At 33.4% G+C, this 16,607-nt stretch overlaps 5 protein-coding genes across 10 annotated transcripts in view; 3 read left to right on the top strand and 2 right to left on the bottom strand.

The window, feature by feature from the left end:
* Window positions 1-3,603, top strand: part of LOC118644136 (putative nuclease HARBI1) — a 32,143-nt gene extending 28,540 nt beyond the window's left edge. For 4 of the 5 annotated variants that reach the window (XM_036286895.1, XM_036286897.1, XM_036286898.1 and 1 more), the window contains 3 exons: window positions 2,029-2,323; window positions 2,534-2,674; window positions 2,758-3,603. In XM_036286895.1, the coding sequence (XP_036142788.1) occupies window positions 2,029-2,323; window positions 2,534-2,674; window positions 2,758-3,538 (1,217 nt within the window). In that variant the 3' untranslated portion in view covers window positions 3,539-3,603. Of the gene's footprint in view, window positions 1-1,845; window positions 1,896-2,028; window positions 2,324-2,533; window positions 2,675-2,757 lie in introns of those variants that run through there. The other variant, XM_036286899.1, reaches the window with a different exon arrangement.
* A 260-nt stretch (window positions 3,604-3,863) lies between these two features.
* Window positions 3,864-6,724, bottom strand: LOC118645727 (glutamic acid-rich protein-like). Of its 2 annotated transcripts, XM_036287425.1 has the most exons (4): window positions 6,208-6,724; window positions 5,858-5,990; window positions 4,477-5,318; window positions 3,864-4,391 (listed from the first exon to the last, which is right to left on the bottom strand). In XM_036287425.1, exons 2-3 carry the CDS (start codon window positions 5,964-5,966, stop codon window positions 4,480-4,482), a joined length of 948 nt encoding a protein of 315 aa, XP_036143318.1. In that variant the 5' UTR covers window positions 5,967-5,990; window positions 6,208-6,724; the 3' UTR covers window positions 3,864-4,391; window positions 4,477-4,479. The 2 variants fall into 2 exon arrangements, with proteins under 2 accessions (XP_036143318.1, XP_036143317.1); XM_036287424.1 differs by having other exon boundaries at window positions 3,864-5,318.
* On the top strand, window positions 6,316-10,662 carry LOC118645759. Its single transcript, XM_036287466.1, has 7 exons — window positions 6,316-6,639; window positions 7,462-7,896; window positions 7,942-8,152; window positions 8,199-8,360; window positions 8,501-9,210; window positions 10,196-10,303; window positions 10,420-10,662. Exons 1-7 carry the CDS (start codon window positions 6,316-6,318, stop codon window positions 10,660-10,662), a joined length of 2,193 nt encoding a protein of 730 aa, XP_036143359.1.
* Window positions 10,663-11,556: 894 nt separating this feature from the next.
* On the top strand, window positions 11,557-14,801 carry LOC114255099 (putative nuclease HARBI1). The gene is made up of 3 exons (XM_036287582.1): window positions 11,557-13,890; window positions 13,960-14,265; window positions 14,329-14,801. Exons 1-3 carry the CDS (start codon window positions 13,387-13,389, stop codon window positions 14,698-14,700), a joined length of 1,182 nt encoding a protein of 393 aa, XP_036143475.1. The 5' UTR covers window positions 11,557-13,386; the 3' UTR covers window positions 14,701-14,801.
* Window positions 14,802-15,060: 259 nt separating this feature from the next.
* LOC114255100 overlaps window positions 15,061-16,607 on the bottom strand; it is a 55,465-nt gene continuing 53,918 nt past the window's right edge. Inside the window, exons 4-6 of the mRNA XM_036286540.1 lie at window positions 16,054-16,259; window positions 15,897-15,956; window positions 15,061-15,447 (exon numbers count right to left, since the gene is read on the bottom strand). Coding sequence (XP_036142433.1) covers window positions 15,233-15,447; window positions 15,897-15,956; window positions 16,054-16,259 — 481 coding nt within the window. The 3' untranslated portion in view covers window positions 15,061-15,232. The remainder of the gene's footprint in view (window positions 15,448-15,896; window positions 15,957-16,053; window positions 16,260-16,607) is intronic.

Below are 16,607 nucleotides of genomic sequence, written 5' to 3'. Positions count from 1 at the left end.
TTTAGAGGCAGCAATCGAATTGGCGCAGGCGAGAAGAATCAGGATGGGAAAATTGATAGAAAAGGAAATTGCTTCCAATGTGGTGAGATTCGTCACAAGATTTATCAGTGCACCAATAAACCTCACTGCCCGCCTTGCGCGGAAAAAGGGCTACAGGCGGATCACAGGGCGGGAGGCGAGGGATGCGTTCCCCACTCCCCGAGAAGGATTTCTTTTAGTAATAAGAGGATCTTATCACCTGGATCTCCTGCGAAAGCAGGGAAGGGGATGAATAATATGGAACCCAGACTAATTAAAAAAGGTAAGAGGATCAAGGTACAGGTAGATGAGGAAGATTCATTGCCTCAGGATACTGCGGATGAGACGCAAATCGAACAAGAGAGGATAATTATGAATGAGGATAACCTAGAGGAGGAATATATACATGACCCTATACAAGAACACATGGATTTATCGAACGAACCTCTCAACCTATCATTGAAATCCAATGATAGTTCAGGGAATAGAGATTCCTTTCTAGATAATACAATTAGAGAGAATATAAATTCTGACAAGTCAATATCTAAAAAAGAAAGAATGGAGCATAGTATCAATAGAACCTCGACGCCAGAGACGTCTATGGGAACAAGTGAGGAACTTAAGGCAAATATGGGAAAAACATCATTGGAGGAAATGAACGAATCAACGGAAGAACCATCGAGGATGACGGAGGACATTCAAATAGTAAATAACATTCAAGAATCTAAGAATTAAAATGTTGCAATTAAATTGCAACCATTCGTTAGCGTCTCAAGATCTGGCATTAAACAAATTAAGAAACTCAGACATAGATGTTTTAGTCCTACTGGAACCTTATAAAATTTTAAATAAAGATAGCTGGTTATATTCTACAGGAGATAAACCAGACGTAGCCATAACCTGGCACGGACCTAAAAATAAAAGTATACAAGGCCAGTTATTGGTTAGGAGTAAGAGTTTTGTAGCGATTAAAATGTTTAAAATTATTATTATAGGCGTTTATTTTTCACCCAATAGAAAACTTACAAAATTTGACAATTTCCTCACAGAGCTATCCACGATCATCAATAGATACAGTAATGAGCCAATTATAATTATAGGGGATTTTAATGCAAGAGCATTGCATTGGGACGTGAATATAAATAATAGAGGGAATCTAATGATCGATTGGTTACACAATCAAGACCTAACCGTGGTTAATACGAATAAAGAATTTATATGTTTACACCCTAGAGGAAATTCAGTTTGTGGACCTAACAATAATCAATAAATTAATTAATGCTGACGACGTATACTGGAAAGTAGACAGAATAGAAGACTTATTGTCTGATCATTGCTACATTTATATTAACGTTATCTTAAGCCAGTTACAACCGGCGAAAATTATAATGGAGGCAAGATAGAGCCTAACCTCGTTAAACAAGGAAGACATGATGGTGGCGGCCTATGTATTGGGATGACCTACCCCGGATTTGGATGGGCCCGCCAGACGTCAAGCCAAAAGAATAGATGGTCTCCTTAAGGCCATTTCAAATAAATCAATGAGAAAGTTTAGTACTTATAACAATAAACTAGTATATTGGTGGTAAGAGGAAATCGCCAGATTGAGAACTAATTGCAACAAGGCATGGAGGAAAGCCACTAGAGCTAAAGGTAAAGTATCGGCGGAACTACAAACCCGGCTTAACAATATTCTAAAAATAGAGAGGAAAACCTTACGAAACGCAATTAAAAAGGCTAAGGACGGGATTCATAGACCGATCTTAAACTCAAGCATTGTCTTAAGTCTAGCTTCGAGCCGACTTGAGACTTACTTAACCAATGAAATAACAGCATTGACGTCTCAAGATCGTGCTTAAGCTGGAACTTGAATAAGGGTGCGTTCCGTTTCTTGCATGAAATGCATGAGTAGCAGGGCAGGGCATGGAGTGTAGAACCCGTTCCGTTTCTTGAATGCACTACATGCGTTTCTGGTAACGGAACAGATTTCATGCAGCTCATTTTGTTTAGATACTTCAAACATGGAGAATCAAGATTTAAGATTGAGCGAATCGGAATTAATTTCTACAATTGCTACAACATTTTCTTTTACGATAAAAGAAGAAGACTCATGCATGTCAAGAAGTAGTAGTAGTGATGAAAGTGATGAACTTTCGAGTGATGAAGAGGAAGATACGGAAATTTTATACGCTATTCTAATGGTGCAAAACACAAGAGGAGTGACTATTCCAACTGAAAAATTATCAGATTATATAGAACGAGTTGTGCCAGGTTATTTACCACAACAATTCAAGGAACACTTTAGGTAAGTTGTATAATGCAATATTATTATTACACAAAAAGATAGTCTTTTTTGTTGATTCAGAGTTCTTCTTTGTCATTAAAATGTTCATTTTTATTACTAGTGTTACTTGAAAAACATGAGTTTTTTTAATCATAAAAAAGAATGTAACAGCAATTATAGAACTTAATTTCGATTTAGTTAATCTTAAATTGTCATGTTTATTATTTGTAGGATGTTTCCTGAAACATACAACATGATATTGCATTTAATCGGACCAGCTTTATCTCAAACGACAATTGGAAGAAAACAAATAGACCCAGGAAAACAACTGTTAATAACATTATGGTTTTTAGCTACACCAGACTCTTATAGGTATTTTTTTATTCTTATAATAATATATAATATTTCTTGTTATTTTTTGATTGTGTCAAATCATATTTATTTTATCTTGACAGATCAATTCATGTTCAATTCGGAGTTGGCAAGGCAACTGCATTCAGAGCAGTAAGACGGATAACGTATGCTTTACATTGTCTCGCACCAAGGTTTATTCAATGGCCAAAAGGTGAAACAGTAAGATGCACAATTAACGAATTTTCAAAAATAAAAAATTTTCCAAATGTAATTGGAGCTCTTGATGGTTCGCACATTAAAATCAGAGCTCCAAAGGAAGATGCTGCTTCATATATATGCAGGAAACAATTTCATGCAATTCATTTGCAAGCTGTGTGTAATGCAAAATGTGTGTTTACTCATTGTTACGCAGGACATGTCGGCTCGGTACATGATGCAAGAGTTTTTAGAAATTCTACCCTTGCTCATTACATTGAGGTTCCAAATGAATATTTTCCGTTTGACACTCATATTGTAGCAGATGCTGCATATCCAATTCATCCGCATGTGATGGTTCCATTTAGAGATAATGGTCATCTCACAATATTTCAAACAAATTACAATACTCGTTTGTCTTCAACTAGGATGGCCATAGAGCGAGCTTTCGGATTACTAAAAGTGCGGTTCCGTATTCTACTAGATTGTTTACCTTTGACTGATGTAAAAAAGATACCGCAAGTTATATTAGCTTGTTGTGTTTTACATAATATCTGTATGCTAAGAAATGACGAGTTTCCAGTTGTGATATATCCAGAAGAAAACGCTGTACCTGATGTAATAAGAGCAGAGGCAGAATTAGGCAACATTAAAAGAAACCGAATTATGTATGATTTAAGAATGTAGCCCGGATTCATAAACATTTTATGCACATTGTAAATGAAATTCAATAAATTTATATCATGAATATATAACACGTGTAATTATAATATAACCTAGATTAGATAAGATAGATAATAGAATAGAAAATAGAATATAAGAATAATAAAATATATGTATATAATAAAACCAATTCATACATAATAATAAAATAGATAATAAAATATAGAACAAGTACAAAGTATAGTGTGTATAGTATATAGTACAATAAGTACATAAGCAAAATTGCATTTTATATCGTAAATACAATTACATTTATAATAATTGAGGAATGTGAAGTAAGATGGTTACATGGATAATTATGAGCATTTTATTCATGTAAAAATGATAGTTTTTTCATAATACAAGTTATGAATAAAATAAAATTACATAAAATGACAAAATCACATCACAAAACATATGAAAATAATATAAATGTTTTATATTTTTTTTAACTTTATAATATCGATTAAGCGGATATCATTGCAAACAGTTTTCGTATTTAAATAAACTAACTTAAAGTTGCAACTTTTACGATACATTTCAAAAATCTAAAACTTAAAGTTTAGAATTCACTTACTTATAAATATTATAACATACATAATTAATATTAGCAAACACAATACAAAATAAAACTTGAGATCAGATAACTTGAATTAAAATTAGCGATTTGGTTTTTTATGCTTATAAAAAAATAAACTTGTTTAAACTTACAACTGTTTCAATCTATTAATACATCTTTGGCATAAAAATAAGAATATTATTTAATATAAATAAACTTAATGAATAATAGCACAAGTAAAACTTGAGATAGCACTTTCATTGTTATAAAATGGTTTTTCTATATTTAAAAAAAAAACAATTTTAATTATATATTTATAACAATTTTAATTATATTATTAAATATATAATCATATATAACTTACAACTTATTTGGATTCGTTCTGTTTCTCTACAAGTTTACCTAAAAGGCAAACCAGAGATTTTTGAATTTCTGTTGTTTCTTTATGCATTTCCTTTTTTTCTTGCCTATAAATTTTCCATCTTTGCTCTTTTTGTTCATCCCTTTCTAATCGTTCTTTTCTTCTTTCTTCTTTTATTTCGTTTCTGTTACTTTTTAAATCCGATATAAAAGATTCCAAGACGACTTCTACTTTCCTTTTCTTAGTTTTTGGTTCAAACGACAAGTTATCTTGCAATTCAGAACTATCCATGGGGGATAAAGAATGAGATGTTGAAGATGTCGACGAAGATGATGATGCACTAGGTGCAATTGGCCCATCACTGCTGGCTGTAGCTGGGGGATTTACCCAACCTTTATTATTAAATAAAGAATCCATTACAGAATAATATGCCCAAGAACTATTATGGTTGCCACTCTTAGCATTGGAATCCTTAATTTTTTTATACGATCTTTTTAAACTCGACATTTTATTTTGTACTTGTACAGCAGAAACATTGTAGTTAGAGTTTTGTAATTCTGAAGCAATCTCTGCCCATATTTTATTATGGCGTTTTAACCCAACAGTGAATTCCTGTTGTCTTTCACGATATAATTCGAAAAAGAGCATAACAGCTTTATCTGGCCAATTAAATGACTCTGTTTCGCCATCATCATCTTTGTCGTCTTTGTTTACGTGACTTTTTAATGATATCGTAGTTTGTACATTCTTCAAATTTTTATTATTAGTATTTATAATTTGTTGGACCGCAGTAGTACTTCTTCTTTCATTTTCTTCATTAATTAATCGTTCAAGTACCTTGTTATCTAAAAAATCAATAAAAAAACAACTATTAAATGTCTTAAAGAAACAAAAACATTTAAATGTATTATAGTAAATGTATCATAGTAAGAATCATAATGATCTTAAAAGCAATTTTCTCTTTTTTTTTAATAGATTAAGAAAACTGGATTTTATTCCTATAAAAAATTTGAAAAGTTATTAGAAGTAGAGAAAAAATATAGATTAAAAAAAGAATTTTCCTTGTCTCTAGAAATTTTATTATAATATTAAAAAAACTTTTATTAAGACATATGTACGTATTCATATTCAGACCTTATATTTTAGCTAGACCTCTTTAAGTTTACCTTTAGATGTTCTACGAATCTTTTCATTGGCTACAAAGTATCTAAAGATGAATTTAAGTAAGACCTTAACTATAAAGCCTGTCTATGAATAGTTGCATTTTTTCTAAATATGTTAAAAAAAAGAACCATTTAATTTTGTTTAATAACAGTACATTATAAGATTGATAAAGATAAAATGCATTTCATTTATAAAAGAAAAACATTAATAATCAATTTACCTCCTTTAATTATTTGCTCATATTCTTCAGTTGAAACAGTTAGTGAATATAATTCTTCATTTTCACCGACAAGAACTGAAATGTCCATTGTATTTACCCTTGAAGTCATCACAGAGAAGTAATTTATCACAATCTACACAATGCATATGAATGTTTTGATTAAATTTAATTTGAGAAAAAATAAAATGTAACCTTAAATTGTAAACCTAGCCCCAAACTTAACTCATTAAATTTTGATAATATACAAATAGAATTTTTACACTTCACGCTTGATAAAAGAATTGTAAAATTTGGATCCTTTCTATCATATATTTGGGAAAAAGTATCAATTATTTACATTTTCGTCTTACCGTTATCTATTTCTTTCGAAGCGGTCTCTATTTTTTGAAATACGTGCTTCAAAAAGCAGTACTGCATGAATTGCATGAACTGCCTCACCTCGCGAGTTGAGGCACTCCATGCAGTCTCATGCACCGGAAGAGGCGGAGCATACGGCTGGGCTATGCACGCATAGAGTGTGCATGAAGAGAAACGGAACGAATTTCCATGCACCTGTGCGCATCATGCAAGAAACGGAACGCACCCTAAGATTCGACTATGAATTCCGGCCTAAGAATCAAGCCTGGATAGAGCTATTAGATTCCTTGAAAATCGACCCATGGGGCCGACCATTCAAGATAGTATTAAATAAGATTAAAGGACTTAAGGCTCCTTTAACACAAACCTTGGACAAAAAGATATTAAAGGTCATTATAACGTATCTGTTTCCGAATGGAAATACAGTAAATGCTCCAGGGCTTCCCCATAATTGGGACGACCCTTACGGAAAAAACACTTTAATTTTGAGAGTTTACACTCAAAATTGAGTGTTAATACTCGATTTTGGGAGTTTACTCTCAAATTTAGGTGTATACGCTCAAATCTTGAGTATTACACTAAAGATTGAGTGTTTATACTCGAACATTGACTGTGTACACCCAATGATTGAGTGTTCATACTAAAGTTTGGATTTAAATACTGAATATTTAAAAGTATACTCTCAACATTTGGATATAACACAATAAATGAGTGTATACTTCCAACATAAAGTGTAAACACTGAAACGTTAGATGTACACTCAACATCTATCGGTTGAAGGTATACACTTAATATTGAGTGTGTACTCTCAAACATTGGATTAGAAAATATTAAATAAAAACAAAAGCAAAAAAAGTTCAACGCTCAACCGAGATTAAAATTAATCTGCATTGGTAAAAATGGACATAAAACGAATATCTAAAATAAACATTCAATTAGAGTGTTCAGCTGGCTTTGAGTATTAATTTGAGTATTACTTTCAACTTGGATGTTTGCCACCTAATTAAGTGTTAATTTCAGTGTTATTCTTAAATTTAGGATTAACATTGAAATTAACACTTAATTAAATGGCGAACATTCAAGTTAAGAGTAATAACACTCTAATTAAAAGTAAATTAAAGAGCGAACACTCAAGTTGAGTGTTTACACTGAATTGAGTGTTTACCCCTTGTCCCAAATTACACTCAACTTGAATATTTTTTTAAGTGTTATTTTTAGTGTTTTTTCCGTAAGGGGATAACCTTGAGATTACTGATGAGGAACTAATAAATGTAGCCAAACATACTAGTAACAAAAAAGCCCCTGGACCAGATGGCATACATGGTTCGATTATAAAAAAGACTCTAATACCTCTATCAGGACATTGGAAAATATGCATCAATGCATACCTGAGGGACGGAATTTTTCCGAATTACTGGAAGAGTGCTATGCTTACCTTGATTAAAAAGCCAGGCAAACCAGATGGTACGCCGTCATCTTATAGACCTATCTGTCTAATCAGCGAAGCTGGCAAGTATCTAGAAAGAATAATTAGTAACAGAATTATCACTTACCTTGAAAAAGCAGGGGAGCTTTCAGACTTCCAATATGGTTTCCCGAAAAGAAGATCCACAATAGACGCTATAGGAAGAGTCAAAAGTATCATAGATGAATACACCTCAGAGGATAAAATAGTATTTATGGTCAGTCTTGATATCTCAAATGTCTTTAATTCTCTCCCTTGGCAGAGGATTCATGAGGCGGCTAAAAACAAAAATCTGCCGACATATTTGCGCAAAATGCTATTCGCATATCTAAGTAATAGAGTACTAACCTACTATAATTCTGACGGAAAGAAAATGGAGAAAAATTTGACATGTGGAGTGCCACAAAGATCTGCATTAGGGCCGGTTCTGTGGATAATGGCTTTCGACAGAGTTCTAAACTTTACCGGAGGGGGTCAGTATCATATGCTTCGCGGATGACACCCTTGTGTTGATTTCAGACACGGATACAAATACTGCCAAACGAAAAGCAGAATTAGCGTTGGATATGGTATACTTAGAAATAACCAGGTTAAGATTGAAGATTGCGACCAATAAGACTGATGTGGTGGTGTTCGCCAAAAAACAGCCGCAGGAATACGTAGGTATAAAGGTTAGGATTGGTAATACATATGTCAAATCTGCTAAATGTATGAAATACCTTGGCATAACAGTAGATTATAATTAATTCTTCGTGGATTATTTCCAATTGGTTCTACCTCGGGCGGAAAGCGGAGTGAGCGATGCCGGCGTTTATACGCAGAGATTGCTCACTCGGTCCTAATGTATAGCGCTCCTATCTGGGGAAGCAAGATATACAAAGACAAAAAGATAAAGCAGGAATTCAGAAGGCTACAGCGTTTACTCGCAGTAAAAGTAGTGGCGGGATACCACACAATAGCGTATGACGCAGCAATAACATTGGCCAGATTACTCCCTGCAGACATACTGGCCAAGAAATTGTGTAGCATATACAATAGAATACAAGCAAATAGAAATATAGACATTGAAATTACTATACTAGGTAAAAAGATGATTAGAGAAGAAGAAAACAAAACAATAGCGGATTGGAAATCTAGGTTAGAAAAACTAGGACCTAATGCTCCTGGGCGAAGGATACGTGAGGCGATTCTACCCAATATTGAACTATGGTATAATAGGGGTGGTGGAGACCAGTTAACCTTCAGGTTAACGCAAGTCCTAACTGGTCATGGTAGCTTCAGCCATTTCTTGTTTAGAATAAATCGCAATGTTTCGCCACATTGTAGGCATTGCGGAGCGGACATAGACGATGCTCACACTCTAACGTCGTGCAATGAGTGGGATGAGCATTGTTCTGAATTAAAAAGGGTAATAGGTGAGGACTTAACCCTCCAAACAGTTATAACGGCCATGTTGACTATTGAGGATGGCTGGAGTGCCATGATCCGTTTCAGCGAAGCGGTAATGTCTAGTAAAGAGGAGGAGAAGAGAGTAAGAGAGAGAGAAAGAAATATGATAATTGTTCGCACGTGCGTAGGGTAAACGCGATCGCACGGGGAGAATTGCAGGGATCCGTCCCGATAGAGACGCGAAGTGAGTGGTCAGGAATGCGGGAGGTTCACGGGAGGTGACAGGAATAAAAAAGAGGCGTTGGTCTCACTCACACTTGATTATTTATTTCACAAACGAACGCTCGAAGCGAGGGGCGAACCGTATCTTTTACAATGTGTCGGATATCTTGATATTGCGCTGCCTAATCGACGCGGAAATCTTGCAGAGCCTCGAGATCGAGGCCCTCGCGAATCCGGAAATCTTGCGCGCGATCCGACGGAGATCTTGTGCGCGAGGCAGAGGACGTTCGCGGGAAAGATACGGTCACCTGCGCACGGACGTAATACACTCACAACATTCACGCGGATATGAAAATTAAGAATTGCTTGGCAGGAGCGGATTAATTAATAATTCACTCGCACTATCACGGCGCGAATGATAGGGAAAAGTGGAAGTGAATCCCCGCAGCTAGGATCGGCGGAAGACGGGAGAGATCTGCTGGACGATCTAATTTCGGTGCCGGGCTGCGAGAGACTGACGAATTATGCATCGTAAAACAATTACGATCGGAGGCGAGAAAAGGGGCGGTAGAGAATCGATATCGAGACTTATTTGGGCATGGATTTGGACGTGCCCTTTTTTGGGCATGTTTATTTGCATAGTTACCGAGATGCATAGTTACCGGCGATGAGAGCAAACGAAAATCGCGCGTGTGAGGAGTTAGTGACAGCGCCGCGTGACTCGGTGCATCGAAGAAATGAACTATAAGAAACTTGATGGCTGTCAGGAGCTCTCACTACTCGCGGATAAAAAAGAACCAATAAAGAGGAAATGCTAAAACTCTAAAATAATTGTTATAGTCTCGAACAATAATGTTAAATAAAACACGTAGATAGGCAAATGTTAATTTGCCATTTTTGTGCAGGGGAGTATGGATCGTTCGTATCTGGGGCTTAGCGCTCTCCCACTCCCGAGCTACCTTAAGGATTGGCTGGTCTCCGTTACCAACACACATAAATATAACAAGATTCTTGTGAGCATCGGAGGGGCGGACTGGACGCGATGGGGCACCATCTTGGTCCCGACCAGCCCTTTGATGACTATTTAAATAGTTGTATATAATGTAAATATACTGATAAGGTAATATAGCGCTTGAAATCCCGTTGCGGTCAGTTAAGAGGAGAATTTGTTCTCCAAGGATCGTTTCTTGGGGGGTTTCTACTGATGAAATGGCCAAAGCCAATGCCAGAGAAACCCCTAAAACAAATCCGAGGTAGAGTAGACGACTGGGTAAGGGTTTTAGTGGGTAGGCTACACCGGCACTGGTTGCGACTGGGAACTGGTGTAGAATACCACACTACCTGGGAGTACGGGCTCCCGGGTGTCTTTTGAAGATTTCCCTCATCCGCGCAAAACAAAAAAAAGGTTAGGTTAGGTTAACCGTCAGCATTTCCCGGGTGTCTTGGGCCTCCTGGTTTCCTTGCCGTGCGGTGATTGGGGTTTCTGTCACGGGCGGTTCGGACTCCTGGATGGCCCTTTATGAAGATTTCCCACTTTTTCGCAAAACAAAAAAAAAGGTTAACCGTCAGCATGAATTCTTCAAACGTGAAATATTTCATGTAAACTTTCAATTTGCTTGAAAATAGTGTCAATTTTCATGGAAATTTTTAACCTTCACGCCAGGTGGTTAAAAGTGAAAAAAATGTAAATACAATATATCTAGTAACTTTAATCTTACTACTAGTTATATGATGGATAAAAAAGTGATGTGTAGAACTAATTAATATAAAAAGATCCAGAGAAATAAGACTTTACTGATAAATGTTTATTGATATTTTATTATGTTGTACGACAGAATGAGTAATTTTCACAGAAATTATAAAGTGAGTTTGAGAATATAACAAATTTGTTAAATTTTAATGTTTTTTCTTAATTTACATGCTTATCAAATTAATTACTCCATTACTATAATTTCTTATTTAACGTCACTGTCAGTATATATCATATTAATTTACCATGCTGAGTGAAAAATTATATTTATGCTATGTTGTATGATTAATTGCAATATACTAATGTAATATAAAAAAATAAAATAATATATAAATAATTATTCATAACAAGATGGCAAAGATACATAATAACAAAATGACAAACATACATTTGTCTTGATGAAAGATTATTGTTAGATTTTTTTTTAAATTAACATTTTAATTTATAATAAAAGTATTTATTACGTAAGACCAATAAGTTAACTTTAATTTACGAAGAAAGTCGGACTTTTTTTGTCAAAAAGTATGCAATAATACATAAATTTCTATTACTTAATTGTACATATATTAAAACATTTTTTCCGGAGTATCGAACGAATTTTGCGTGTTACTATACGTTACCCATATAGCACAGAAACCTTTCAGAGATATTTCAGAAAAGTTTCAAGTGAAAAGTGAAACATTTCAGAATCGTTTCCAAATGTTTCTGAGACAGCTCTGAGACAGCTTTGAGATAGCAAAATGTCCGCAATGCTTGCACTTGAAACATTTTTGAAAGTGTACTGAAAGATTGCTGAAACATATCTGCAACTTTTCTGAAAACATTCAGAAATGTTTCAAGTGCAAGCATCGCGGACATTTTGCTATCTCAGAGCTGTCTCAGAAATATTTTGAAACGTTTCTGAAATGGTTCACTTTTTACTTGAAACATTTCTGAAATATCTCTGAAAGGTTTCTGTGCTATATGAGTACTACACGCAGAAAAAGGATTCGTTACCAAAGCTAAAATTTTTAGCCATGACAGATGTGTCTTTAAGACATAACAATAAATACTACGTAGGCCCTGAGAGCTCACTACGATAGCATAGGTTGATCCGTTTTCTGTCACCGTGCTTTATATAGCTTTTGGAGTGTGAATTGCATTACGAGAAAGGTGCCGCGTGCGTCACCTAGTGACGGTCCGCGAACAATATATGTGCTGGATTATTTCATAAAAAAGTTTTCAAAGATATAACTCGACTGAAAGTTTTCAAGATAACATGTGAATAAGAAAGTGTGAAAGATGTGAAAAATAACTCAACTGAAAAATTTATTAAATTATTTTATGTGAAAGGTTTCAGAAATAACTTTCTTGAAAGTTTTCAAAATTTATATCATGTGAAAGGTTTCGGAAATAACTCAAGTGAAAAGTATGTAAAAATATGTCAAATAAAATGTTTTAGGGATAACTCAACTAAAAGTTTTAAATTTATTGCATGCAAAAGATTTCAGAAAAAACTTTTTTGAAAGTTTGTTAAATTGTTTCATGTGAAAGGTTTCAGAAATAATTAAACGGAAAGGTCTGTAAAAATATTTCATACGAAAGGTTTCAGGGATAACTTGTACTGAAAGTTTTGACAAATTCTTTTCATACCGAAGGTTTCAGAAATATTTTTGTTGAAACATTTTAAATGACATATTACAGAATTCTTTCAGAATTGTTGCACATGAACTGTGAAACCTTTCTGAAAGCTTTGTGAAACAATCTGTGCTATATGGGTAATATCTTTCTTGTTACGCCGAAATTATTTTGATTATTATTTTGATTTTGATCGTTTTGGTTTTAATATTTATTAAAGAATAATAAAAAACGCAGTTGCCATGTTAAACAATACAAATTAATGTCGATCTTTTTATTTTTTACTGATTGAGGTTCAGGGTGCCGTCACATGCGGCGTAACTTGCGTAAGCGTAACCTACATTTTCTAGTAATTTAAAATTTCTAGCATAAAATTTTCGTCGCAGTTACGCCATTCTGAAAATTCGCATTCACATGGAGCGTATTTCGCGGAATTTCGAAAAATGCGTAACTAATATGACCAATTACTGATAAGAATTTCTGTTATACGCTATAACGGAAATATTAAACAAATTTTTTATTAGCTTTCGTAACCTACGCATCTCGAAAGATACGCTTCATTGGGAACCGGTACTGTAAATACGAGTATTTGTGAGAACATAATAGGTTATTATAGAAACAAATTCTGATATAATATTATTCATCATATGGAAAAAATGGAAAAAATGGAAAAAGGAAACACTTCAAAAGCAGAAAATTAGGAAGCGTCAAATACTAAAATTATTTACCATGTGGAAACTGATGACATACAAAGAAAAAGTTTGTCGCAGAATATGGGTACGACCGATATTTACAGAAAGACGAAGGTTGTTACAGGATCATAGTGACAATCTTGTCAAAGAAATGGAATTGGTAGACGAGGAAATGTTCTACAATTATTGCAGAATGTCTGTAGAAATATTTAATCAGTTGTTAAATAATGTTGGGCCACACATTGAAAAACAGTATGTTATTCGAGATCCAATTCCAGCCCGAACACGGCTTTTACTATGCTTGCGTTATTTAGCATCTGGGGATGCTATGGCTTCAATAGCTTATTCTTTTCGAATTGGAATAAACACTGTCTCAAAAATAATTTCTGAGACATGTGAAGAATTATGGAATACTCTCCACGAATCAGTTTTTCTTAAAATAAATAAAAATAATTGGTTGACAATTGCGAATTATTTTGCGACTAAGTGGGATTTTCCGCACTGCATAGGTACGATTGATGGGAAACAAGTACAAATTCAAGTAAGTTGCTATTTAAATAATACATTTAATATTTATATGTAAGATGAAAATAATCATTTTCTGTTTCAGTCACCTCCTCACAACGGCTCAGTTTTTTATAATTATAAGGGAAACCATAGCATTAATTTATTAGCGGTTTGCGATGCTAAATATTGTTTCACGTTAGTTGACATTGGTGCAGAAGGCAGTGATGGTGGGATCTTTGCACATTCAAACTTTGGTCAGCAATTCGATAGAAATGAAATGGATTTACCACAACCAAGACCAATTAAAGCTTCTGGGCTCGCATTACCATTTGTCTTAGTAGCGGATGAAGCATTTGCTTTGACATATTACATGATGCGACCATATCCACGTTTAAATCGCCAAAGAAAGGTATTAAAATACAAAAAATAGGTTTTTATAATATTTGTATGTATTTATGTATTTATTTTAAAGGTATTTAATTACCGCCTTAGTCGAGCACGAAGAATGATCGAAAGTGCGTTTTGCATTTTGACATCGAAATGGCAAATTTATCGTCGACCAATAATCGCATCTGTCTCCACAGCAGTTAAAATTATACAAGCAACCGTGTGCTTACACAACTTCATCATACAAAATGAAAACAAATTGTCACTTTCCAAAAGGCATTATATACGTATGATTAATAAAGAAGTCGTGAATAACGCATTACAAGAAATAAGTAACGCTGGCAGGAATGGCCATACCAGATTTGCCTCTAAAATCAGAGATGACTTTGCTTCGTACTTTGAAAATACCGGGGCAATACCTTGGCACTGGGAAAAGGCTTTGCTCAACGATTTTTAATTAATAAAAATTCAAATTTCTTTAATTTTGAAATATAAGCTCTACGTAATATTTAAATCATGCGTGCTCCAGAAAATTTGTAGTAAAATTTAAGAACCACAAAATAGTAATAAATATTAAGTTTTCCAATGAATATTTTTATACAATCTTATAAAAGAAAAACTAAAATTATTTGTCATGTTAAATAATATCCAATTAATAAAAATATGCACAACAAATAATGTTTTATTTTTATTTAGATTATTTATTAATAATCTTTTAAATCGATTGTGATTTTTTTACATATTCTTGTATTAATAGTATTAGTAACGTAATTTTAAATATTGTATCACAGTCTTTCAATTATTATTTTAAAAAATACATACATTGCGAGTTTCATTTATAAAAATATAAACACTAAAAGTTTAAATATACATAAGTAAGTTTAAGTAAGTTTAAGTTACATAAGTAGGTTTTTATATATTTAAGTTTATTCAAAATATGCGACGTGTAACGCGCTCAGTGAAAAAGCGGCTTAATAGCCTTAATGATTTTATATATCATTTAGATCATTGTTAGTACAACAAGCCTCTTTCTCAGCAAGCAACGTTAAAAACTCTATTTCTAAACGAGCTCTGACTCGATATGGCAACCTTCGCATGCCTTCTCCCAATCGTGCTAAAAAATCATCTAGCGGATCAGTTGTCTGCCCTATTGGTTCTTTCAATGCTTCTATTAAAGCTGTTTGCAAATCATCGCTCTTTTGTTCTAAAACATAATGTATACTTTAAATATATTAATCAAATTGTGTTATGTAGACTGTGTTCCGATATAGTGTACGTAACGAAAACTATAGATTTTCAGTACTGGCAGTAATATCGGAACACAATTTATATTCACGTAAACACATAATATGTAACTACAAGTGTATAATATATAAACATACCCCTTGCCACAAACACAAAATATAAAATATTAAAATAAAAAATTTTAATAGACAACTCTCTGTATGCTTAATCGCACTTTTATTAATTTTGATTCATTATTAGTAAAAGCGACTTGTCGGATTTTTTACTCGCAATAAATAGATTAATAAAATTAAAAATCGCACGGTATAATAGTCATTGAAAGAATAAACTTTTTATAGAGCCTTTATATTTATTGCTATATTAGATCTTTTCAGATAATTTTTAACAAATTAAATCGCGATAACTTACTTTTGATAGGAATTAGCCGACGAGGGGTTATATCTAAATTATCAATATTTTGCAAAGGTCCTGAAAACAAATAATGTTATAACGATACATATTTTAGTAACTAGTAAAGTTATTATTATTAAAAGGAACTGGAAGAACATATTAATAAACTACTAACTTTTCGAATTTGTAGCTGGTATATTATTGAGTGTTGAAGTTTGCGGAGAAACGAGAGTTAATGTGGAAGAAGAAGAAGCATGGGTAGTAGTCTGTGTTGGAGGAGAAATGTCGGACTCCGAAAATGAAGTTACATCATCTTTGTGTTGTTTGGACTTTTCATATATTTCATTTTCAATGACATTGTCCGTTAATGAACTCACAGTCCTGGAATAAATATATTTATTTATACATACAACTTTATATGGTTAACATAAAACAACAATAACAATAACAATAACAATATACACAGTCTGTTTTTATTATATTATTATTTTATATTTAAGTTTATTTTAAGTACAGATATATAACATTTAATATTAAATTAGCATTAAATTTCAAATCACATTAGCATTTTAAGATAAAAAAAACACGCTAAATTTAATTTTATGATGGAAATAGTATAACTAGATTTCAATCTGTTAACTCTTCTAGATGTAAATGAGTTGAACATGAAACAAACTGTCTTTAATATATATTGTCCTTGACAAATTGATTAAAAAAATGTTCAAATTT

The sequence above is a fragment of the Monomorium pharaonis genome, chromosome 5 (assembly GCF_013373865.1).
Source record: "Monomorium pharaonis isolate MP-MQ-018 chromosome 5, ASM1337386v2, whole genome shotgun sequence".
Taxonomy (NCBI): domain Eukaryota; kingdom Metazoa; phylum Arthropoda; class Insecta; order Hymenoptera; family Formicidae; genus Monomorium; species Monomorium pharaonis.
Note: the sequence above shows the minus strand (reverse complement) of the source record. Positions and strands in the feature narration are given on the sequence as shown.

Coding starts and splice junctions, on each gene's coding strand:
- LOC114255099 (XM_036287582.1), top strand. CDS start 13,387: ATGTGGAAACTGATGACATACAAAGAAAAAGTTTGTCGCAGAATATGG. Junction 13,891..13,959: donor GGAAACAAGTACAAATTCAA/GTAAGTTGCTAT, acceptor TTTCTGTTTCAG/TCACCTCCTCACAACGGCTC. Junction 14,266..14,328: donor GTTTAAATCGCCAAAGAAAG/GTATTAAAATAC, acceptor TTTATTTTAAAG/GTATTTAATTACCGCCTTAG.
- LOC118645727 (XM_036287424.1), bottom strand. CDS start 5,966: ATGACTTCAAGGGTAAATACAATGGACATTTCAGTTCTTGTCGGTGAA. Junction 5,319..5,857: donor TGAGCAAATAATTAAAGGAG/GTAAATTGATTA, acceptor TTGATTTTTTAG/ATAACAAGGTACTTGAACGA.
- LOC118645759 (XM_036287466.1), top strand. CDS start 6,316: ATGCAGTCTCATGCACCGGAAGAGGCGGAGCATACGGCTGGGCTATGC. Junction 7,897..7,941: donor AGGATAAAATAGTATTTATG/GTCAGTCTTGAT, acceptor CTCCCTTGGCAG/AGGATTCATGAGGCGGCTAA. Junction 9,211..10,195: donor GTAAAGAGGAGGAGAAGAGA/GTAAGAGAGAGA, acceptor ATTTTTGTGCAG/GGGAGTATGGATCGTTCGTA.